Below are 23,408 nucleotides of genomic sequence, written 5' to 3'. Positions count from 1 at the left end.
TGTCAAACAGCAAAAGAAGCAAGTGATAGACAGAGCTAAGCGATCCCACAACCAACAGATCAGATCTAAGATCTGCAGTCCTGCCACATCCAGTCGTGAATGGTGGTGAACAATTAAACAACTAACCAGAGGAGAAGGCTCCACAAATATCCTCATGCTCAATGATGGGGGAGCACAGCACATCAGTGCAAAAGACAAGGCTGAAGCATTTGCAACAATCTTCAGCCAGAAGTGCCAAGTGAACAATCCATCTTGGCCACCTCCAGAGGTTCCCAGCTTCACCGTCTTCAGCCAATTCAATTCACTCCACATGATGTCAATTCACTCCACATGATGGCAAGAAACAGCTGAAGGCACTGGATACTGCAAAGGCTTTGGGCCCTGACAATATTCCAGGAGTAGTACTGAGGATTTGTGCTCCAGGCCAAGCTGTTCCAGTACAGCTACAACACTGGCATCTACCCAGCAATGTGGAAAATTGCCCAGGTATGTCCTGTACACAAAAAGCAGGACAAATCCAACCCGGCCATTTACCACCCCATCAGTCTACTCTTGATCATCAGTAAAGTGATGGAAGGGGTCATCAACAGTGCTATCAGGCGATACTTGCTTAGCAATAACCTGCTCGCTGACAGCCAGTTTGGGTTTCACCAGGACCAGTCAGCTCCTGACCTCATGAGAGCCCTGGTCCAAACATGGACAAAAGAGCTGAACTCCAGGGGTGAGGTGAGACTGACTGCCCTTGACACCAAGGCCGCACTTGAGCGAGTGTGGCATCAAGGTGCCCTAGCAAAACTGGAGTCAGTGGGAATCAGGGGGTCAAACTCTTCACTGGTTAAAGTCATACCTAGCACAAAGAAAGATGGTTGTGGTTGTTGGAGTCAATCACCTCAGTTCCAGGACATCACTGCAGGAGTTCCTCAGGGTGGTGTCCTAGGCCCAACCATCTTCAGCTGCTTCATCTATGATCTTCCCTCTATCATAAGGTCAGAAATGGGGATGTTCGCTGATGATTGCACAAGGTTCAGCACCATTTGCAACTCCTCATATACTGAAGCAGTCCATGTCCAAATGCAGCAAGACCTGGACAACATTCAGGCATGGGCTGATAAGTGGCAAGTAATATTCACGTCACACAAGTGCCAGGCAATGACCATCTCCAACAAGACAGAATCCAACCATCGCCCCATGACATTCAATGGCATTATCATCACTGAATTCCCCACTACCAACATCTGGGGGTTATCATTGATTAGAAACTCTATTGAGCCAGCCATACAAATACTGTGGTAACAAGGGCAGGTCAGAGGCAGGGGATCTACAGTGAGTTACTCACCTCCCGACTCTCCAAAGTCTGCCTACCATCTACAAGGCACAAGTCAGGAGTGTAATAGAATGCACTCCACTTGCCTAGGTGAGTGCAGCTCCAGCAACACTCAAGAAACTTGACATCATTCAGGACAAAGTAGCCTACTTGATTGGCACCACATCCACTATCTCCAACATTCACTCCTTTCACCAGCGACACACAGTTGCTGTAGCAATTCACCAAAGCACCTTCTTAACAAAATGAGCTCTACCATCTAGAAGGAGAAGGTCAGCAGATGCATAGGAACACCACCACCTGGAAATTCCCCTCCAAGTCACTCACCATCCTGACTTGGAAATATATCAGCCATTCCTTCACTGTCGCTGGGTCAAAATCCAGGAACTCCCTCCCTAACAGCATGGTGGGTGCACCTACACCATATGGACTGCGGCGGTTCAGGAAGGCAGCTCACCACCACCTTCTCAAGGGGCAATTAGGGATGGGCAATAAATGCTGGCCCGGCCAGAGGCACTCACGTCCTGCGACATAATTTTTAAAAACCACGGCAACGCCATCTCCCTCCATAGTTTGAACTAAATAGGGAAGTATTGTTGCAACTGTACAAGGCATCGGTGAGACCGCGCCTGGAGTACGGTGCACAGTTTTGGTCCCCTTACTTGAGGAAGGATGTCGTTGCATTGGAGGCGGTTCAGAGGAGGTTCACTAGATTGATTCCAGAGATGCGGGGCTTGTCTTACGAGGAGAGATTGAGCAGTTTAGGCCTATACTCGCTCGAGTTTAGAAGGATGAGAGGAGATCTAATTGAGGTATATAAGACGCTAAAGGGGATAGACAAAGTAGACGTGGAGCGGATGTTTCCCTTTGTGGAACATTCTAGAACGAGAGGCCATAGTTTTAGGCTAAGGGGGTGGTAGATTTAAATCCGAGATGAGGAGGAATTACTTTTGGCAAAGGGTGGTGAATCTGTGGGATTCACTACCTCAGAGTGCAGGGGATGCCGGGACGCTGGATAAATTTAAGGAGGGGATGGACAGATTTTTAATCGGTAACGGGTTGAAAGGTTATGGAGGGGGGTGGGGAGGGGGGGGGTGGGTGGTAGGGGGAAGAGGGCGGGAAGTTGGAGTTGAGGCCGAAATGAGATCAGCCATGATCGTGTTGAATGGCGGGGCAGGCTCGAGGGGCTGAACTGCCCACTCCGGCTCCTGGTTGCCAGGAGCTGAGTCTGGCTCCTCCTCAGCCAGGAGGGCAGAGCGGGAGGGAGCACATGGAGCAAAGCCCCGCCCACCCCTCTCGCGAGACCTCAACAGGCGCAGGGAGAGGGGGAGAGAGAGAGAGAGAGAGAGAGAGAAAAAGGTCGATCTCGCGGGAACGGGCCGGCCGAAGCGTCCATCAGCCGAAGTGGGGCGGGCGGGCGGGCGGGATTTTGTTGAGGTACGTGAATCTGCCGCCGGTAGCTCGAAGCGGCTCGAAAGAACCAAACAAAAAGAAACACTACTGAGAGCCGAGAGAGGAAAGGTAAAGGGACTTAAAAAAAAAAACACCGCGAACTTTTGGGTCGTTTCGGAGATGCGTCGCTCCGTCTCCTGACAACAGCTGTGGCGGGGAGGGGGAAGGGAACTCCAACTCCCAGGGGGACACTGGGCCTGACGAGCATGCGTAGTTGCCACTGGCCTGCCCATATAGATATATCCAGCGCAGTGGCTGGGGTGCGCATGCGTATTTAGCGATTCCTGTCCGCCCGGCAGCTTGGGTGTGTGGGGTCGAGAAACCTGGTCGCGCATGCTCACAAGGGGAAGGAGGTGTTCTTTGATTCTCATTCAGGCTCAAAGGTATGGTCTCAGTTGTAAATTCACACACACGGTTTTGTGCTTTATTTTGAGCTTTACTGCTTCTCAAAGTGGGTTTACAGAATGGAAAGTGTAATGAGTGTTATGGAGGCCATTTATCCAGCCTTTCCCCAATGTTGACTGTGTTTTAGAAGAGGAAGATATTTGAAAATATCCACCTGTTTGGTACTCAGCCTTGCCTTGGGTTTTTTTTTGTGCTGTGCTGTCAGATTAGATGTTAAGTGTAGGCCCCCATCTACTCTCAGGTGGATGTTCAAGACCTTATGGTACTATTTTGAAGAAGCATAGGGGAGTTCTCCCTGATATCATGGGCTAATATTTATCCTTCCACCAACATCACTGAAACCGATTACCTGGTCATTCTGATATTGCTCATTTATGGGAGCTTGCTGTGCGCAAATTGGCTGCCACATTTCTTGAATCGCAACTATTGCTGTGCTTCAAAATTATTTCATTGGCAGTAAAGCACTTTGGACCATCCTGATGTTGGATAGGTGCTATATAAATATAATTTCCTTCATTTAATGTGCTTTTTGTGACTGACAAGTTGATCTGCATCCATATGAATACTTTCACAATATTGGTATAAAATAATGTGGCAATAGTTATTGCAGCATGTCAGATTCTCAGGGGTCCTGGCAAGCTTGATGCTGAGAGGAGGAATCTAGAATCAGGGGTCACAGTTTCCAAGTTAATGGGTCTCCCGTTTAAGACGGAGATGAGGGGGGATTTCTTCTCCCAGAGGGTCGTCAGTGTTTGGAATTCAGGCCCCCAGAATTGGGAGAGGCGTCACTTGGTCTCCTAACAACAGCTGGGGCTACAACTCCCAGGGGACGCTGGGCCTGGTGAGCATGCATGGGTGTCACTGGACAGCGCATGCATACCCAGCGTGGTAGCGGGAGTGCGCATACGTGCACGGAAAGCAGCCTCCTCCAGTGGAGGCTGGGTCATTGAACATTCAATGCTGAGTTAGACAGATTTTTGAGCTACAAGGGAGTCAGGCGTAATGGGGGATGGGGGAAAACTAAATAACCACCACCTCTTCCTGCATTCCTATCTTTGAAGCAGTGTCCTATTTTCTTTCCTGGTTGCACTTGTGAAGTGCCTCAGGGAAATTTTTCTACATTAAAAGTGCTATATTTAGATAGCCACTGCATTACAAGGAGGATGTGATTGCGGCAGAGCAGGTGTAGAGATTTAAGGGAATGTTGCCAAGACTAGGGAATTTTAGCCATGAGGAAAGAGTGGATAAGCTGAATTTATTTGTCTTTGGAGCAGAAAAGGCTGAGGAGAGATGTAATTGAAGTGTACAAAATTATGAGGGTGTTTAAATAGAGCGGAGAGGAAGGACCTATTTCCCTTACCAGAGAAGTCAATAAACAGGGGGCAGAGATTTAAAGTAATTGGTGGAAAGATGAGATGGAAGTTGAGGAGAAACCTTTTCACACAGAGGGTAGTGGGTGTCTGGAACTCTCTGCGTGCAAGGGTGGTAGAGGCAGAATCACTCATTGCATTTAAAAGTTACTGGTATATGCTCTTAAGGACCAAGAGCTGGAAAGTTCATTGAAGATTCTTTTTGGACTGGTATGGACACGATGGGCATGAATGGTACCTTTTTGTGTCATGAATTTGCATCATTCTATATCACAGAATCATATGTGCAAGGTCCTTTTGGGCTGGTAATAATATCATTTATTTTGTGCTTTACTGCTTCTCAAAGTGGGTTTACAGAGTGGAAAGTGTAATGAGTGTTATGGAGGCGATTTATCCAGCCTTTCCCCAATGTTGACTGTGTTTTAGAAGAGGAAGATATTTGAAAATATCCACCTGTTTGGTACTCACCCTTGCCTCGGTTTTGAGTTCTGTGCTGTTGGATTAGATGTTAAATGTAGGCCCCCATCTACTCTCAGGTGGATGTTCAAGACCTTGTACTATTTTGAAGGAGCATAGGGGAGTTCTCCCAGATTTTCTGGGCCAATATTTATCCTTCCCTCAACATTATTGAAACCGATTACCTGGTTATTCTGATATTGCTCATTGTGGGAGCTTGTTGTGTGCAAATTGGCTGCCACATTTCTTGAATCGCAACTATTGCCGTGCTTCAAAATTATTTCATTGGCAGTAAAGCACTTTGGACCATCCTGACATTGGATAGGTGCTATATAAATATAATTTCCTTCATTTAATGTGCTTTTTGTGACTGACAAGTTGATCTGCATCCATATGAGTACTTTCACAATATTGGTATAAAATAACGTGACAAAGGTCAAGATTCAAATTCCTTACAACAAATAGACAAGAGTTTTATTTAATTGTGCAACAATCTCATAATAACAGGAAAAAGCAAAAAGATATTTTCTCAAAGGCAAATTTACACCAACTGCATTGTGACACACCCTGTTATATATGACTCATTCAGAAATGATTGAGACTTTCAGGATACCATGCAAAACTATGAAATTAATTAAACTTCAATCATATCCCATTGTAATCAGGTGAATGGAAATCCTATCGAAAAGATGTCCAGATACTCTACCTCAAAAGGGAAACAAACAGGAATAATTAGGATAAAAACAGAAAATGCTGGAAAAACTCAGCAGCTCTGGCAGCATCTATGGAGAGATAAACAGTTTCAAGTCCATATGACTTCTTCAAAGCTGCTAACGTTAACTCTGTTTTAAAACTTCTGTTGAAGACTAGCATCTGAAGTCTAAAATGACTTCTATAGTGCGTTTTGCAGATTGTGGTCCTAGGTAATTTAGTCCTTCTCATTATTTGCTAGTGTGTCCTTTTTGAATTATGTGAGCCAGGGTGTTTTTAGTGATGCTGTCTTTTTGGTGGGTCAGTCCTAAATCAAAACCACGAGATATTTTAGTACCCGCAACTTGAAGTGTGCACAGCTGATCCAGACTCTGATACGTCCTCCTACAGTCAATGAAGACAAAGATCTTAGATGCACCTGATTTATAAGTTGGGTCTAAATTAGAAGGACAGGATGGAAGTTTGAATATCCTTGAGTGTAGAGGGCCGAGCAGCAACCTAATTGAGGTCATTCTAATGACGGAACGGGTTTGAAAGGATCTGGATCTCCAGGAAAGAGATCTCGAGACCTGGGGTCAGTTGAAATTTTCAGGACAGAGGAGGGGAGACTTTTGTCGGCGAAATCATGACAAAAATCTAGTTTAAGCATCATGTTGATATTTTAGAGGTATTGGTTAGTTCTGGGAAGATTATTGTTGTAAAAGTAAGGCAACTAAAATGCTGGGCTTAGAGATTGCCCGAACACCTAGAAGAAAATGGCATTTCAGACAGGTACCTATGTTTGTTAATTTTTTTTTTATTATTCATTCACGGGATGTGGGCATTGCTGGCTGGGCCAGCATTTATTGCCCATCCCTAAATGCCCTTGAGAAGGTGGTGGTGAGCTTCCTTCTTGAACCGCTGCAGTCCATGTGGTGTAGGTACACCCACAGTGCTGTTAGGAAGGGAGTTCCAGGTTTTTGACCCGGCGACAGTGAAGGAACGGCGATATATTTCCAAGTCAGGATTGTGAGTGACTTGGAGGGAAACTTCCAGGTGTTGGTGTTCCCACCTATCTGCTGCCCTTGTCCTTCTAGATGGTAGCAGTCGTGTGTTTGGAAGGTGCTGTCTAAGGAGCCTTGGTGAGTTCTGCAGTGCACCTTGTAGATGGTACAGACTGCTGCTACTGTGCATTGGTGATGGAGGGAGTTAATGTTTGTGGATGTGGTGCCAATCAAGTGGGCTGCTTTGTCCTGAGCTGCACTCATCCAGGCAAGTGGGGAGTATTCCACCACACTCCTGACTTGTGCCTTGTAGATAGTGGACAGAATGTGATGAGTCAGGAGATGAGTTACTCACCACAGGATTCCTAGCCTCTGACCTGCTCCGGTTTCTGGTCAATAGTAACCCCCAGGATGTTGATAGTTTGGGATTCAGTGATGGTAATACCATTGAACGTCAAAGGTTGATTGTTAGATTCTTTCTTGGAGATGGTCATTGCCTGACACTGTGTGGCATGAATGTTACTTGCCACTTGTCATCCCAAGCTTGGATATTGTCCATGTCTTGCTGCATTTGGTCATGGACTGCTTCAGAGTCACAAATAGTGCTGAACATTGTGCAATCATCAGCGAACATCCCCACTTCTAACCTTATGATGGGAGAAGGCCACTGTTGAAGCAGCTGAAGATGTTTGGGCCTAGGACACTACCCTGAGGAACTTCTGCAGCGATGTCCTGGAGTTGAGATGACTGACCTCCAACAACCACAACCACAACCGCTTTGCTTTGTGCTAGGTATGACTCCAACCAGCGGAAAGTTTTCCCCCTGATTTCCATTGACTCCAGTTTTGGAGTCAGAATTAAAAAGATGGAGCCACAAAACAGTAGGTGGACTTACTTAGCTGGAGAGCATAATGGCAAAGTGGAGTTGAGACCACCGTCAGATCAGCATGATCTTATTGAATGGTGGAGCAGGCTGAGAGTTGAATGGCCTACCCCTGTTCCTAAGTCCTGTGTTCCTACTACCCACTGGGCTGCACTTCTTTGCAAGATGTTTGGTTTTGGGAGTTAGAGCTAAGTTAGTTTAAAAGCATTGTGAACCCTGAAAGGCTATGTCATCATGGAGATGGGTGGAGCTTAGGAAGGTTCTCTGGTTTCAGTTTATCTGCGTGTTCTGCAGCAGATGAAAAGGTTCAATACCAAAAATGTGCTGCTGTTAGCAGGCTCCAGACAATTTGGCTCCCAGGGCTTCTCTGAGCCCCTTTGGTGCAGTTAGGGATCAGGAGAAGCCCTGGGAAGCTGAGAAGGTGGCAGAAGGTTAATGGCTCTGTGCTGAAGAGGACTAGGGCTAAGAGAAGCTCTCGGAGCCACTCGTAGCTTGGTGCAGGTAGGAAACTGGAGTTCGAAGTAATCAAGGGGCAGTGATGGAGGAAGCAGCCTGTGAAAGAGTTGGAAGCATGTTTGTATTTAAAGACAGGAGTGCAGCTTTGTGAACCCGTGGAATGCAGTCTTGGGAGGAGAGATTGAACCATTGGGAGGTGAGAAGTTGCCAAGGCAGTCCGAGTCAGTGGTTTTCAAGGGAATTCAGAGACTTGATCTTTGAATGCGAAGAATTGAAATCCTTGTGAGAGATGGAGTTTTAACAAGGTTTTGACTGTCAGTCACTGACGTCTGGGTGGGTTGCTGAGAAATCTGTCTTGATCATATCTGCCATTAAATGTGCAGCATAGTGTGTTTGAACACAATTTGTCCGTTAATTCATATTTACCTCACGTCAATTCTGAGTGTTAGCATATAAGAAAAAAAAATCAAATAATCTACCCAATATGGAAGTTTTATCTAATTTGTGCAAAACCGTAGAATCTTGTCACTTTATTCTCTTAATAAGTACCTGGGATTTTAAACTTGGTCTTTAAACAAAAAATGTTATCAGTCCCTGACTGGATCATAACAAGGATACCAAGCAATATGGAACATAGCAGGAAAATGGTATTAGAATACAGATTGCCATGACCTAGTTGAATGAGTATAGCAAGCTTGAGGAGTGAAAGCTTTCCCCGTGTTATACTTGATCTATCCAGGAATATCTGGATTATTCGCGCCCCCCCCCCCCCCCCAACCCTCACGCAAATTCTTTATGCTAATACTGGCAGCACTCCTAATCCCTAGTCAGAAGGTTTTCCTGCAACACTTGGAGCTCACTGAGATGATTCAGAATCCTCTCGGGGACAGTGGGTTGGTTTAGGTTTGGTTGGGTGGAAAGCAAATCTGCAAACTTTTAGATTTCAGTAAGTTCTGAAATTTATTTATTTTTTCATACCGTAGCAGCCTAAAGGATGTCCCATGGACCATGGGCCAAGCTGTTTGCATCTGCTCTCGTGGGACAATCACCATCGATAATAAGCGTTATTTCTTTATCCAGAAGCTGGACGAAGGGTATGTGATCACAGCCACTGTTATGTCTTGCGTATGGCTTTTGGCTCACCCTGTGCTTAAAAGATTAGAATCAAAGAATACCCCCTTAATGCACAAAATGCAGACTATCCTGCCTGTGCCGCTTCTTTGAAAGAGCTGCCCAGTTTAGCCTCAGACCCCATCTTTCTCATCAGTAACTCTACAAATTAGTCTGCTTCACGTACATGTCCATTTGCCTTTTCAAAGTTCCAATGAAGTCTGATTCTAACACTTTCTGCTGTGTGTGTTCCAAATCTTAACAGCAGCCGCTGCATGAAGAAATTTCTCCTTGATCCCTTCTAGCCAATAATTTTAAATCCATGACCAGAAGAAGCAGCTTCTCCCAGCTTCTTGTATGAAATCCCCTCGTTATTTTCATTACCTTTCTTCCCAACATCTTAGTAAACCCCCTCTCTACCCTCTCCAAAGCCTTACCATTCATCCTATAGCGTGGTTCCTAGAATTGTACACACTTCTGCACCTGAGGCCTCACTAGTGATTTGTTAAAGTTTGGCATGACTTTTTTAAAATTACATACTCCTATTTATAAAGCCAGAGATACCGTAGACTTTCTTAACCGGCTTTTCAATTTGCCTCTCTGCTCTTGCACCGCCAATGTTGCTTTGAGACATAACTTAATTCAGCCACAGAGACCTGTGGGTCCTGAGGTTTAATCCCGGGTCTGCAGTGAATCACGCAGAGCAGCATTTAGAACATTACATGTGCCGTGGTTTCAGTTCCTGCCCTCTTTCCAGTGATGCCCACTGGACAGTATTTGGTCAGGGCAGGATCAGTTTCAGTTGTGATACACCCCACCTCTAGATCTCAAACATGAAGAATGGAAGAAACACTCAGAGATTTACAGAAGCCTTTGGCAGTACTGCATGAAATACATATAGTGTAATAGCAGAGTGGATCGAACATTCAGTTCGTTGTACTGCTGCTGATGAAGATCAACACCCTCTGAACTCTTGATAACGACAATTTGCATTTAAATGGCATGTTTTAATGTGGTGAAACATCCCAAAGGGTTTTGCAGGAAAGGTTATCAAACAAAATTTGACCCCAAGCCACATAAGGAAATAATACAATAGGTGAACAAAAACTTGTTCAGAGGTAGGTTTTAAGGAGCCTCGTAACTGAGAAAAGATGCAGAGAGCTTTAGGGAGGGAATTCCAGAGCTCTGTTAACATAAGAACTAGGAGCAGGATTCATTACGATCATGACTGATCTCATTTCAGCCTCAACTTCAATTTCCCGCGCTCTCCCCATAACCCTTCATCCCATTACTAATTAAAAATCTGTCTATCTCCTTATTTATTCAGCATCCTGGCATCCACTGCACTCTGAGGTAGTGAATCCTACAGGTTTACAACCTTTTGAGAAAAGTAATTCCTCCTCATCTCTGATTTAAATCTACCACCCCTTAGCCTAAAACTATGGCCTCTTGTTCCGGAATGCCCCAGAAGGGGAAACATTCATTCCACGTCTACTTTGTCTATCTCCTTTAGCATCTTGTATACCTCAATTAGATCTCCTTTATGGGGTATGTGGAACATTCCTTGTTCCAGTCCTACTCTGGCCCCCTTCCACAACTCTTTCTCCGGTACATCGATGATTACTTCGGTGCTGCTTCATGCTCTCGTCGGGACTTAGAAAAATTTATTAATCTTGCTTCTAATCTCCACCCCTCCATCATTTTCACGTGGTCCATCTCTGACACTTCCTTTCCCTTCCTTGACCTCTCTGTCTCAATCTCTGATGATAGACTGTCCACCAATATCCATTACAAACCTACCGACTCCCACAGCTACCTCGACTACAGCTCCTCACACCCGCTTCCTGTAAGGACTCCATCCCATTCTCTCAGTTCCTTCGCCCCCGTCACATCTGTTCTGATGATGCCACCTTCAAAAACAGTTCCTCTGACATGTCCTCCTTCTTCCTTAACCAAAGTTTTCCACCCACGGTCATTGACAGGGCCCTCAACCGTGTCCGGCCCATCACCCGCGCATCCGCCCTCATGCCTTCTCCTCCCTCCCAGAAACATGATAGGGTCCCCCTTGTCCTCACTTATCATCCTACCAGCCTGCGCATTCAAAGGATCATCCTCTGCCAATTCCGCCAACTCCAGCTTGATGCCACCACCAAACACATCTTCCCTTCACCCTGCCCCCGCCGGCGGCATTCCATAGGGATCGTTCCCTCCGGGACTCCCTGGTCCACTCCTCCATCACCCCCTACTCCTAAACCCCCACCTATGGCACCACCCCATGCCCACGCAAAAGATGCTACACCTGCCCCTTCACTTCCTCTCTCCTCACCGTCCAAGGGCCCAAACACACCTTTCAAGTGAAGCAGCATTTCACTTGCACTTCCCCCAACTTAGTCTACTGCATTCGTTGCTCCCAATGCGGTCTCCTCTACATTGGAGAGACCAAACGTAAACTGGGCGACTGCTTCGCAGAACACCTGCAGTCTGTCTGCAAGAATGACCCAAACCTCCTGTCGCTTGCCATTTTAACACTCCACCCTGCTCTCTTGCCCACATGTCTGTCCTTGGCTTGCTGCATTGTTCCAGTGAAGCCCAACGCAAACTGGAGGAACAGCACCTCATCTTCCGACTAGGCACTTTACAGCCTTCTGGACTGAATATTAAATTCAACAACTTTAGATCTTAAACTCCCTCCTCCTTCCCCACCCCTTTCTGTTTCTTCCGCCTTCCTTTTGTTTTTTCCAATAATTTATATAGATTTTTCTTTTTCCACCTATTTCCATTATTTTTAAATCTTTTATGACCCCCCCACCCCCACTAGAGCTATACCTTGAGTGCCCTACCATCCATTCTTAATTAGCACATTCGTTTAGATAATATCACCAACTTCAATACCTCTGTGTTCTTTTGTCTGTGACATCTTTTGATGATCTGCTCCTATCACTGCTTGCTTGTCCCTACAACCACACCACCCCCCTCCACTTCTCTTTCTCCACCCCCCCCCCCCCCCCCCACCTTAAACCAGCTTATATTTCACCCCTCTCCTTGGATTCACCCAGTTCTGCTGAAGGGTCATGAGGACTCGAAACGTCAACTCTTTTCTTCTCCGCTGATGCTGCCAGACCTGCTGAGTTTTTCCAGGTAATTCTGTTTTTGTTTTGAATTTCCAGCATCCGCAGTTTTTTGTTTTTATCAATTAGATCTCCTCTCATCCTTCTAAACTCTAGCGAGTATAGACCTAAACTGCTCAATCTCTCCTCATAAGACAAGCCCCGCATCTCTGGAATCAATCTAGTGAACCTCCTCTGAACCACCTCCAGTGCAACGACATCCTTCCTCAAGTAAGGGGACCAAAACTGTGCACAGTACTCCAGGTGTGGTCTCACCAATGCCTTGTACAGTTGCAACAACATTTCCCTATTTTTATACTCTATTCCTTTAGCAATAAATGCCAAAATTCCATTTGCCTTCCTTATTACCTGCTGTACCTGCATACCAGCTTTCAGTGATTTATGCACGAGGACACCCAGATCCCTCTGCACTGAGGCATTCTGAAGTTTCTCTCCATTTAAATAATAAGTCACCTTTTTATTCTTCCAACCAAAATGGATAACCTCACATTTACCCACGTTAAATTCCATCTGCCAAATTTTGGCCCATTCACCTAACCTGTCCATATCCATTTGTAAATTTCTTATTTCTTCATTGCAACTTACTTTCCCACCTATTTTGGTGTCATCTGCAAATTTAGCTATAGTACCTTCTATCCCTGAATCCAAGTCATGAATATAGATTGTAAATAGTTGGGGCCCAAGGACCGAACCCTGTGGCACCCCACTAGTTACAGCTTGCCATCCAGAAAAAGACCCATTTATCCGCAATCTCTGTTTTCTGTTGGTTAGCCAATCCTCTATCCAAGCTAATATATTACCCCTAACTCGGTGTGAGCTTATCTTGTGTATTAATCTTTTGTGCGGCACCTTATCAAAGGCCTTCTGGAAGTCCAGTTATACATTATCTACAGGATCCCCATTATCCATTTTGCTTGTCACATCTTCAAAGAACTCTAGCAAATTAGTCAAACATGATTTACTCTTCATAAAACCACGCTGACCCTGATGGATTGCATTTTGACTTTCCAAATGCCCCATTACTACTTCCTTAGTATTGGATTCCAACAATTTCCCAACGACGGACGTTAAACTAACTGGTGTATAGTTTCCTACTCTCTGCCTCCCCCCCACCCCTTTTTGAATAAGAGCATTTTATTAGCATTTTTCCAATCCACTGGAACCTTTCCAGAATCCAGGAAATTTTGGAATATTATAGCCAATGCATCCACTATCTCAGCTCCCATTTCCTTTAAGACCCTGGGATGTAGGCCATCAGGTCCAGGGGACTTGTCACCCTTTAATCCCAATAGTTTGCTCAGTACTTTTTCTCTAGTGATGGTGATTGTTCTAAGTTCCTCCTTCTCTATACCCTCTGAACTCCTTGTTACTATTGGGGTGGTACTAGTGTTCTCCACTGAAAAACTAGGCAAAATATTGATTAAGCGTCTCTGCCATTTCTGCGTTCCCCACTATTAACTCCCCAGTCTCATCCTCCAAGGGACCAACATTCACTTTAGTTACTCTCTTTCCTTTTATATACTTGTGGAAGCTTTTGCTATAAGTTTTTAATTTTGCGCTAGTTTTCTTTCATAATTTACCTTTGCTCTTATTTTTTAGTAACCCTTTGTTGATCTTTAAAAGTTTCCCAATTTTCCAGCCTGCCATTGACCTTTGAAATTTGGTATGCCTTAGTTTTTGCCTTTACATATTATCTTTAACTTTCTTGCTTAGCCATGGATGCTTTTTCCCCCTCTTACCATCTTTCTTCCTCATTGGGATATATTTTACTTGGGAGGAATTAATTATCTCCTTAAATATCTGCCACTGTTCATCAATTGTCCTACCTTGTAGTCTTCCTGCCCAGTCCACTAGGGCCAAATCTGCGCTCATACCTATGTAGTTACCTTTGTTTAACTCCAGAACACTAGCGTTGGACTCAAGTTTCTCGCTTTCAAACTGAACTTGAAATTCCATCATGCTATGATCACTCTACCCTAGAGGATCCTTTACTATGAGATCATTAATTAATCCCATCTCATTACACAAAACCAAATCCAGAATAGCCTGCTCCTTGGTTCGTTCCACAACATTTTGCTCCAAGAAACATCTCTAATACACTCTATGAACTCTCCCTCGAGGCTACCCTTGCCAATTTGATTAGTCAGGTCTATATGCATTTTAAAATCATCCATGATTATTGCCGTGCCTTTCTTATGTGCTCCCAGTACTTCCTGGTTTATACTGTGCCCTACTGCTAAACTACTGTTTGGGGACCTATAGATCACTCCCACCAGGGACTTCTTTCCCTTGCTATTTCTTATTTCTACCCAGACTGACTACGTCTTGCTCTCAAGTGCCAAATCATTCCTCACTATAGCACTGATCTCTTCCTTTACTAACAAAGCTACACCACCTCCTTTTCTTTCCTGCCTATCCTTCCGAAACACTGAGTACCCTTGGATATTCAACTCCCAAACCTATTCTCCCTGTAAGCACGTCTCAGTAAATACCACCAAATCATACCCATTTTTCTCTATTTGCGCTTATAACTCATTAGTTAAGCTCAGAGCCCCAGGCAACTGAAGGTACGGCTGCCAATGCACAAGAAGCCAGAATTGAGGCACACAGAGATCTCGAAGGGCTTTAGGGCTGGAGGAGGCTACAGAGATGGGAAACCTCTCATCTGTCTTATATCTCCATATGACTCAGTTTCAAATTTTGTCTGATTGTGCTCCTGTGAAGCACCTTGGGACATTTGCAACATCTAAGGAGTAATTTGAACACCAGGATGAGGGTTATTTGCAATGTGTTAATCCTAGAATATTCTCTCAATTGGTTATCTCTCTGGGTTTGGCCCAGGAATCAGCCCCCTACCTGCTCTGTTGGGGAGATGTTTTAAAAAAAAAAGTGGAGAACATTATTTTGAATTATGTGCCGACACCCTTAGCTCCATTCTCCCTTTCTGTTTCAGGGGTTTTAGCTACGTGGATCTAGTGGAGAGCGTTCAAAACGGCCAGTTCTACGCCCTAAAGCGTATCATCTGCCATGACAAAGAAGATCGCAAGAATGCTCTTAACGAGGTGGAGATGCATCAAATGTTCAACCACCCGAACATCCTGCATTTGGAAGCACACTGCATCATGGACAAAGGTCCAAAGTGTGAGGGCTGGCTGCTGCTGCCTTATATTAAGGTGGGGCTGACTGTCTGTCATATTAGAGAGGGAATTCTATGTAAGGATAACTTTGCACCCCAGCAAGGAGCTCAGAGAGAGAGAGCACTACAAAAGTGTCATATTTGATTCTCCAGCCCACTATTCCTCTGAGCATAAATTTTTATCATATCATAGAATTAACCCTTAACATACATGTGTCAGCCTCAGCTTAGTTGGTAGCTCTCGTCTCTGAGTCAAAGTTTATTATTTCAATCCCCACATCAGTGACCTGTGCACATAATCTCAACTGACACTTCAGTGCTGCACAGTTTCAGGTGCCATCTCTCAGATGAGACCCTAAAATTGATTCCTTGTGGATGGGTGCAGAAGATCCCATGGAACACCATATGAAAAGCAATAAGGGAAGCTTCTTTGGTGTCTTGATCAACATGTGTCCCTCATCCAACATTACTAGGCATATAATAAGCCCAACATCAGAATGGGCAGATTTGGATATAGATTTAGGGAATGAACCAAGGCAGGTGGAAGTGGGTTTAGTGGGAGAGCAATTTAGTGGTAGTAATCATAATTCAATTAAGTTTAGAGTGGTTACGGAAAAGGATAAAGATAGACCAAGAGTAGAAGTTTTAAATTAGAGGCCAGTTTTACTAAACTGAGATGTGATTTGGCAGAGGTGAACTGGAAACAGCTACTTGATGGTGATGGGATGGAGCTAAAGAGGGTTCAGAAGAAATACATTTCCTTAAAGAAAAAGATGGGACTTGCCTATCTCGAGCCCCCAGTAACCTTTTACCCCCTTGTTTATCAAGAATCTATCTACCTCTGCCTTGAAAACATTTGAAGACTCCCTTCCTCAAAAGGCAGTGGAAGCAGAGTTCCAAAGACTCACTACCCTCTGAGAGAAAAAATTTCTTCTCATCTTTAAGTAGGTGACCCCGTATTTCTAAACTGTGATCACTTAACCTATCTATGTCCCCTTCACAACTGACTTTCCTACCTAACTTTGTTAAATTTGCTGATGATACAAACATACCTTCGATCCCTTTCTCTAAATCATTTATATAAATTGTCAAGAGTTGAGGCCCCAGCACCGATCCCTCTGGCACACCACTCATCACATCCTGCCTACCAGAAAAAATCCATTTTTGGCTACCCTCTGTTTCCTGTTAGCTAGAAAATCTTCTAAACATGCCAATATGTTACCCCCTACCCCATGAGCTTTTATTTTCCACAATAACCTTTGATGTGGCACCTTATCAAATGCCTTCTGGAAATCTAAGTACAGTGCATCCATCGGTTCCCCTTGATCCACAGCACATGTGACTCCGTCAAAGAACTGCAGCAAGTCGGTTAAACGTGATTTCCCCTTCACAAAACCATGTTATGAACATACAAAATAGGAGCAGAAGTAGGTCATTCAGCCCCAAGAGCCTACTCCACCATTCATTAAGTTCATGACTGATCTACTTGTGTTTTGAATTCCACATTCCCATCTACCCCTTGCCTAACATGATGGTAACAGTTGACTCTGCCTGATTGCCTTGAATTTTTCTAAGTGCCCTGCCATAACGATTTTCATAATAGCTTCCAACATTTTTCCTGTGACAGAGGTTAGGCTAACTGGCCTGTAGTTTCCTGCTCTCTATCTGTCTCCCTTTTTGAATAAAGGAGTTATATCTGTCATTTTCTAAGCTAATGGCACCTTCACCATATTCCAGAGAATTTTGGAAAATTAAAACTAACATGTCAACAATCTCACTAGCCACTTTTTTAAGACCCTAGGATGAAGTCCATCAGAACTCGGAGATTTGTCAGCCTGCAGCTCCAACAGTTTGCTAAGTACCACTTCCCTGGTGATTGTAATTTTCCTGAGTTCCTCCCTCCCAGTCCCTGATTTACAGCTATTTGTGGGATATTGCTTGTGTCCTCTTGTAGTGAAGACCAATGCAAAATACCTGTTCAATTCATCTGCCAGTTCCTTATTTTCCATTATCAATACCCCAGACTCACTTTCTATAGGACCAATGCTCACTTTATTAACTTTTTTCTTATCTAAGTATCTATTGAAACCCTTACAATTAAACTCTTAAAGTCTTTATATTTCTAGCTAGCTTTCTCTCACACTCTATTTTTTCACTCCGTATTAATCTTTTTGTCATGGGACAATCCTTTTGCCATTTCATGCCATGACATGGTTCTTGATGAACACTTTACGTCCATTTTCACAAAAGAGAGGGACAAAGCAGTCACTAGTTAAGAAGGAATGTGAAATATTGGATGGGATTAATATAGTGAGGGAGGAAATATTAAAATGCTTAGTAACCTTTGGATCACCAGGCCTGGATAAATTACATCCCAACCACTAAAAGAAGGCACAGCAGAGGCTCTGACCATCATTTTCCAATCTTCTCTGGCTTCTGTGGTGATATAGGAGGACTGCTAATGTTGTACCATTGTTTGAAAAGGGAAGAAAGGATAGCCTGAGTAATTGCAGACCAGTCAGCTTAACATTTGGTGGTGGGCAAATTATTGGAAAAATTTCAGAGGGATGGCATAAGTCACCATTTCGAAAGGCATGGATTAATCAAGGATAGTCAGCATAGCTTTGTTAAGGGAAGGTCATGGTTGAATAACTTGATTTAATTTTTTGAGGATGCAACAAGGAGGGTCAGTGAGGGTAGCATGTTTCATGTAGTCTTCATGGGCATTAGCAAGGTTTTTGATAAGGTCCCACATTGCCAGACTGATCGGGAAATTAAAAACTTCTGTGTCATAAACATTTATGTGTTGCTATTTATCCCTTTGCTGTTTGTGGGATCTTGCTATGTGAAAATTAGCTGCCACGTTTCTTACAGTGACTGCACACCAAAAACGCTTAAGAGTCATAGAGTTATTTACACACAGAAGGAGGCCATTTGGCCTATTGAGTCTGTGCTGGCTGCCCGTGCAGCAGTCCTGTCAGTCGCACTCCCCTGCTCAGTCCCCGTAACCCTGCAAGTTTAAATATAGAAACATAGAAAATAGGAGCTAGAGTATGTCATTCGACCATTTGAACCTGCTCAGCCATTCAGTATGATCGTTGCTGATTCTCTATCTCGACACCATACCCCCGCTCTCTCCATAACCCCTGACGCCTTTAGAGTCCAGAAATCTATCTATTTCCTTCTTAAATATATTCAGTGACTTGACCTCCACAGCCCCTTGTGGTAGAGAATTCCACAGGTTCACTATCCTGAGTGAAGAAGTTCCTCCTCATCTCCATCCTAAATGGCCTAACCCGTAACCTGAGATTGTGACTCCTGGTTTTACGGGTTCCCACCCCAGCCAGGGGAAGCATCATCCCTGCATCCAATATGTCCAGCCCTGTCAGAATTTTATATGTTTCAACGAGATCCCCCCCCTCATTCTTCAAAACTCCAGTGAATACTGGCCTAGTTGGCCCAATCTGGTGAACCTTCGCTGCACTCCCTCTATGGTAAGTATACCTTTAGGTAAGGAGTCCAAAACTGCACATAATCCTCCAGATATGGTCTCACCAAGGCCCTGTACAGCTGCAGTAAGACATCCTTGCTCCTGTACTCATGTCCTCTCTCAGTGAAGGCCAGTATACCATTTGCCTTCCTAACTGCTTGCTGCACCTGCATGCTTGCTTTCAGTGGCTGGTGTACAAGGACACCCAGGTCCCTTTGTACATCAACGTTTCCCAATCTATCACCATTTAAATAATACTCTGATTTTTCTACCAAAGTGGATAACTTCACACTTCTAAACTCCAGTGAATACAGGCCTAGTCAGCATGATCACTCCTCATGACAACTCTGCCATCCCAGGAATCAGTCTGGTGAACCCTCGCTGCACTCCCTCTATGACAAGTATATCCTTTCTTAGGTATTTCCTTCAAGTGCCCATTTCCTTTTGAAATCATTGATTGTTTCCACAACCATCACATTCATGGACAGCAAGTTCCAGGTCATTACCACTCACTGCGTAAAGTTCTACCTCACATTCCCCCTGCAACTCTTGCCCAGCATCTTAAATCTGTGTCCCCTAGTCCTTGTACTTTTAGGTAATGGGAAGATTTTTTTCCTTGTTTATTTTAACTCAGCCTGTCATAATCTTGTACGCCTCAATCTCCTTTGCTCCAAGGAGAGCAACCTCAGCCTTTCCAATCTAAAACCCCCCCCCCCCCCCCCCCCACCCCGGCCCCCAATTTCTGGAAGCATTCTGGTAAACCTTTTCTGCACTCTCTCAAGGACCTTCACTTCTTTCTTAGAGTGTGGTGACCAGAACTAGATGCAGTGCTCAAGTTAGGGCCTAACCAGAGTTTCATATAGGTAACTTCCCTGCTCTTGTATTTGATTTATGAAGCCCAAGATCCCATATGCTTTGCTAAACACTCTGTCGATTATGTCCTGTCATCTTCAAAGGTTATCACTGGCGGTATAATGTTTGGGATGTCCTGAGGTCATTATATTAACACAACTGGGTCAAAATATTCTTTTCGAGGGTACTTTTTGAGATTTTCTCAAAGGCTGAATTTTGATTTTCGGGGACAGCCTTTTGGCTTTCAGGGGCTCCTCGAAGGTACAACAGATCTAAAGAACTGTTCTTGAAGCAGGAATTTGCAAACTTGCTCTACACGTCCGATTTAAGGATATGAAAGAAACAAGAGACTGTGGTGTGCAGGAAGCCAATTCCTTCATTCAACACCGCGCCCCCCCCTCCACCCCAAACTCTGTCGTCATCCTCCAGTGGCTGAAATGAAAGCAAACTGGAGGCTTGGAAGGTCGGGCTCTTCTGGATTGACTGGTGTCCCAACCTTTTCTACACATCAAAACTTCTTTTTCAAAAAAGAAAACACACACACCCCCACACACCCCTGACAACAGGCAAAAGTAGCTTGTGTACAGACAGACACTTCTACAGCAGAAACACTTAAAGAGAAGCCTAAGGAGAAGAAAGAAATTGGATTTTCCCAACAGTATTTTCTCTCTCTCTCTACCCCAGGTCTCTAGATTTTTTTTTTAAAAAGTTGAGAAATCATATACATAAATGAACAAAATAAGTTGTGTGAAAGTGAGCGATGTTGCTGTTGCCCAGACCCTCCCTCTCTTACCCTGAGAGGCTTCCTTTTCCCTCCAATCCACCCCACTTCTCAGTCTTTCACTCTCTCTCTTTCACGCCATCCCTCCCCCACTTCACATTCCCTCTCCCTCATGGGCACAGCCAGAGCCACTTTACCTGCACTGGATCCTCTGCCAACTTGACCTCCCTCTCTCCTCCAGATCTGCTCGCTGATGGCCGTGCTGAGATCCCAATTGTATTTCCTTTTATATTTAAATAGGAAGGTTGTTGTAACTGGAAGAGGGGTGGAGAGGGGACTTTGTTTATAATTGCTGAAAGATACCTCAGTTCATCCTACCCAGCGCCTGCCAGAGACAGCCCTCTCCCCACTCGATTTAAGAAAGACACTCACTCTTAAAAGGTTCAAAAAAATTCCAAAAGGGAGGAAAAAGCGTCAGCTATTTGACACTTTGACTTCCAAGTTCTGACGTTCTGCTCTGAAGCGAATTGTTTCTCTCTTTCGCACTTTCTTCCACTCATGGAAAAGTTCTTTTTTCGTTTTGATTTCCTTATCTCTCCCATCCTCACTGCTGCAGCTCCTCCAATCACAAGTTCCCTCCCTCCTGCACCGTCTGCTCCTCCAATCAGAGATTCTGCCTCTGCAGGAGCAGCAAGAGCAAGAGAGAGAGGATCAGTGATTGGAGGAGCTGTAGCAGCGAGCATGGGAGAGACAGAATCTGATTGGAGGAGAAGCTCGTCACAGATTCTGTCTCTCGTGCTTGCTGCTCCTCGAATCGAACTCTGCATTATTTTCCTGTTCTCTCATGCCTCCAGTTGTTCAACCCCATTTTGACTACAGAGGAGTCAGAAGGTAAGGTAATATGTGCGAAGCAAAGTTCCTTGAACTTTTGGGCCCCCCTCATCTTTGATTTTGCATGGGCTACTCGTGTGATTTCAAGGGTGAATTTTCCCACTGCCCCCCCTGTATTTTGAACACTGAAATGCAGGTTCTTTGCTCCAGCGATGAGATTGCACAGCTCTTCAGTTGGACTCCAAGGAAAGGCAGGTTGACATTTTGATGGAGTCTCAGCTGTGTCCCTTCTTGAGAAAGAGGCAAACACTGACTGACCTGCTGCGTATTGCTAGCCTTTATTTTCATTTTATTTCAGATTTCCAATTACCCAAAGGTTTCTCTCCTGAATCTTCTCATCCCTTCTATTTTGGAAGTGACTGACTTCAGACACTTGATGGTGCTGTTCAGCTATCCTTACACAGGATACCCTTACAAAGCAGGACTGCGATAAAACGTGTATGAATGTAACAGCTATTACCAAGCGATGGAAGTTTTTATTTGAAGAAGATTAATGCAAATAAAAAAGATTGAAAAATAAACACCTGAAAAGGGAAATAAACAATGAGAGGCAGATAACTTAATACTTTCAAAGCCAGAGCAGCGACTTGAATTTATACTGCACTATTAATGTAGTAGAACATCACAATGTACTTCACAGGAGCATGATAAAACAAAGTTCAACACAGCCACATAGAGAGTAGACAATTAAGGAGATGACTAAGAGATGACTTAAAAACCTACCTTTTTGTCCAAGCTTTTAGAAGTGTCTTTAAGGAGGAAAGAGAGGCACAAGGTTTTGAGGAGGAGGAGGGGGGGGGACAATAGCTTAGAGGCTTTGCAGTTGATAGCACGGCCATTAAGGAAACCAAATGAGTACATGAGATGAAAGGGAATGGAACGACATGCTGAAAGGCTGTGATAAGATTTGGAGTATAAACATCAGCACAGACTGGTTAGGCCAATTTATTTGTTTGTTGTGTTGTAAATTCCACGTAATATCTAAACGACTTGGGATTTCTGTAATACCTGATCATGTCCTCGGTACATCCCCAAAGCGATTCACATCCAATGATTTACCTGGGGATTAATGCAGACAAGCAGAGCTGCCAACTGCACACACACATCCCAGAAGCAGCAGATGGGATGAATGGGTGCCTAATTAGTTATTGTTGGTTTAGGCTCACGGGGAGAACTCCCTCCTCTGGTTTGGGTTGTGCCATTGGATCTTTTCCATCTACCAGAAAATGCAGGCAAGGCCATGGTTTAATGTATCATCTGAATCATGGTCCCCTTTGTCAAAAGAAAGAACTTGCATTTGTATAGCACCTTTCGTGACATCAGACATTCCGACATGCTTTTCAAACAATTAAGTGCTTTTGAAGTGTAGCCAGTATTGTAAGTGATTGGAGCATGCACACCAAACTCCAACAAACATAGTGACAAAATAATCATCTCATGTGATATTGATTGAAGGATAAATATTGGTCAGCTCCCCTGCTCTTCCCCAGAGGGATGGGCAATAAATGCTATCCTAGCCAGCGAAGCCCACACCCCTTAAATGAATAAAAAAAACGGTGACATGGAATCTTCTGCCTACACTTGAGAGGCCAGACGAGGCATCTGTTTAACTTCTTGTCTGCAAACAGTTAAACAGTCGAGACGATGCAGCAGTCTGTCAGTACTACATTGGGACTGTCAGCCAAGAGTGTGCTCAGATTTCTAGAGTGGGACTTAACCCATGACCTCCAGCCACAAATTAAAGTGTTATCCACTGAGCAGTGGCTGACAAAACAACTTTGCACTTGACAGTCTATGTTATTGGAGTCATTTAAATAATGAGCATAACACCATTTCTGTTTTTTTTCCTTCAGAACGGCTCACTGTGGGCAGAGCTGGAAAAGCTCAGGGACACCAATAGCTTCATGTCTGAGGAACGGATATTGAAAATTTTCCACGGGCTCTGCGGTGGACTCAAAGCCATCCATGACAAAGGCTATGCGCACAGGTAAACCTCGGCCTCTTCATGTTGGTGACCTGTGTACGTTGGGGACATGTGTG

General features: G+C 44.4%; 1 protein-coding gene across 2 annotated transcripts in view; it reads left to right on the top strand.

The window, feature by feature from the left end:
- The first annotated feature begins 2,741 nt into the window (after positions 1-2,741).
- Positions 2,742-23,408, top strand: part of stk16 (serine/threonine kinase 16) — a 37,560-nt gene continuing 16,893 nt past the window's right edge. The window contains exons 1-4 of one of the 2 annotated variants that reach the window (XM_041201313.1): positions 2,742-2,845; positions 9,024-9,134; positions 15,232-15,451; positions 23,222-23,355. In XM_041201313.1, the coding sequence (XP_041057247.1) occupies positions 9,049-9,134; positions 15,232-15,451; positions 23,222-23,355 (440 nt within the window). In that variant the 5' untranslated portion in view covers positions 2,742-2,845; positions 9,024-9,048. Of the gene's footprint in view, positions 2,846-3,124; positions 3,160-9,023; positions 9,135-15,231; positions 15,452-23,221; positions 23,356-23,408 lie in introns of those variants that run through there. The other variant, XM_041201312.1, reaches the window with a different exon arrangement.

This window comes from Carcharodon carcharias, chromosome 12, assembly GCF_017639515.1.
Source record: "Carcharodon carcharias isolate sCarCar2 chromosome 12, sCarCar2.pri, whole genome shotgun sequence".
NCBI classification, from domain to species: domain Eukaryota; kingdom Metazoa; phylum Chordata; class Chondrichthyes; order Lamniformes; family Lamnidae; genus Carcharodon; species Carcharodon carcharias.
The sequence above is the reverse complement of the archived record's forward strand: the minus strand, read 5'-3'. Positions and strand labels throughout refer to the sequence as shown.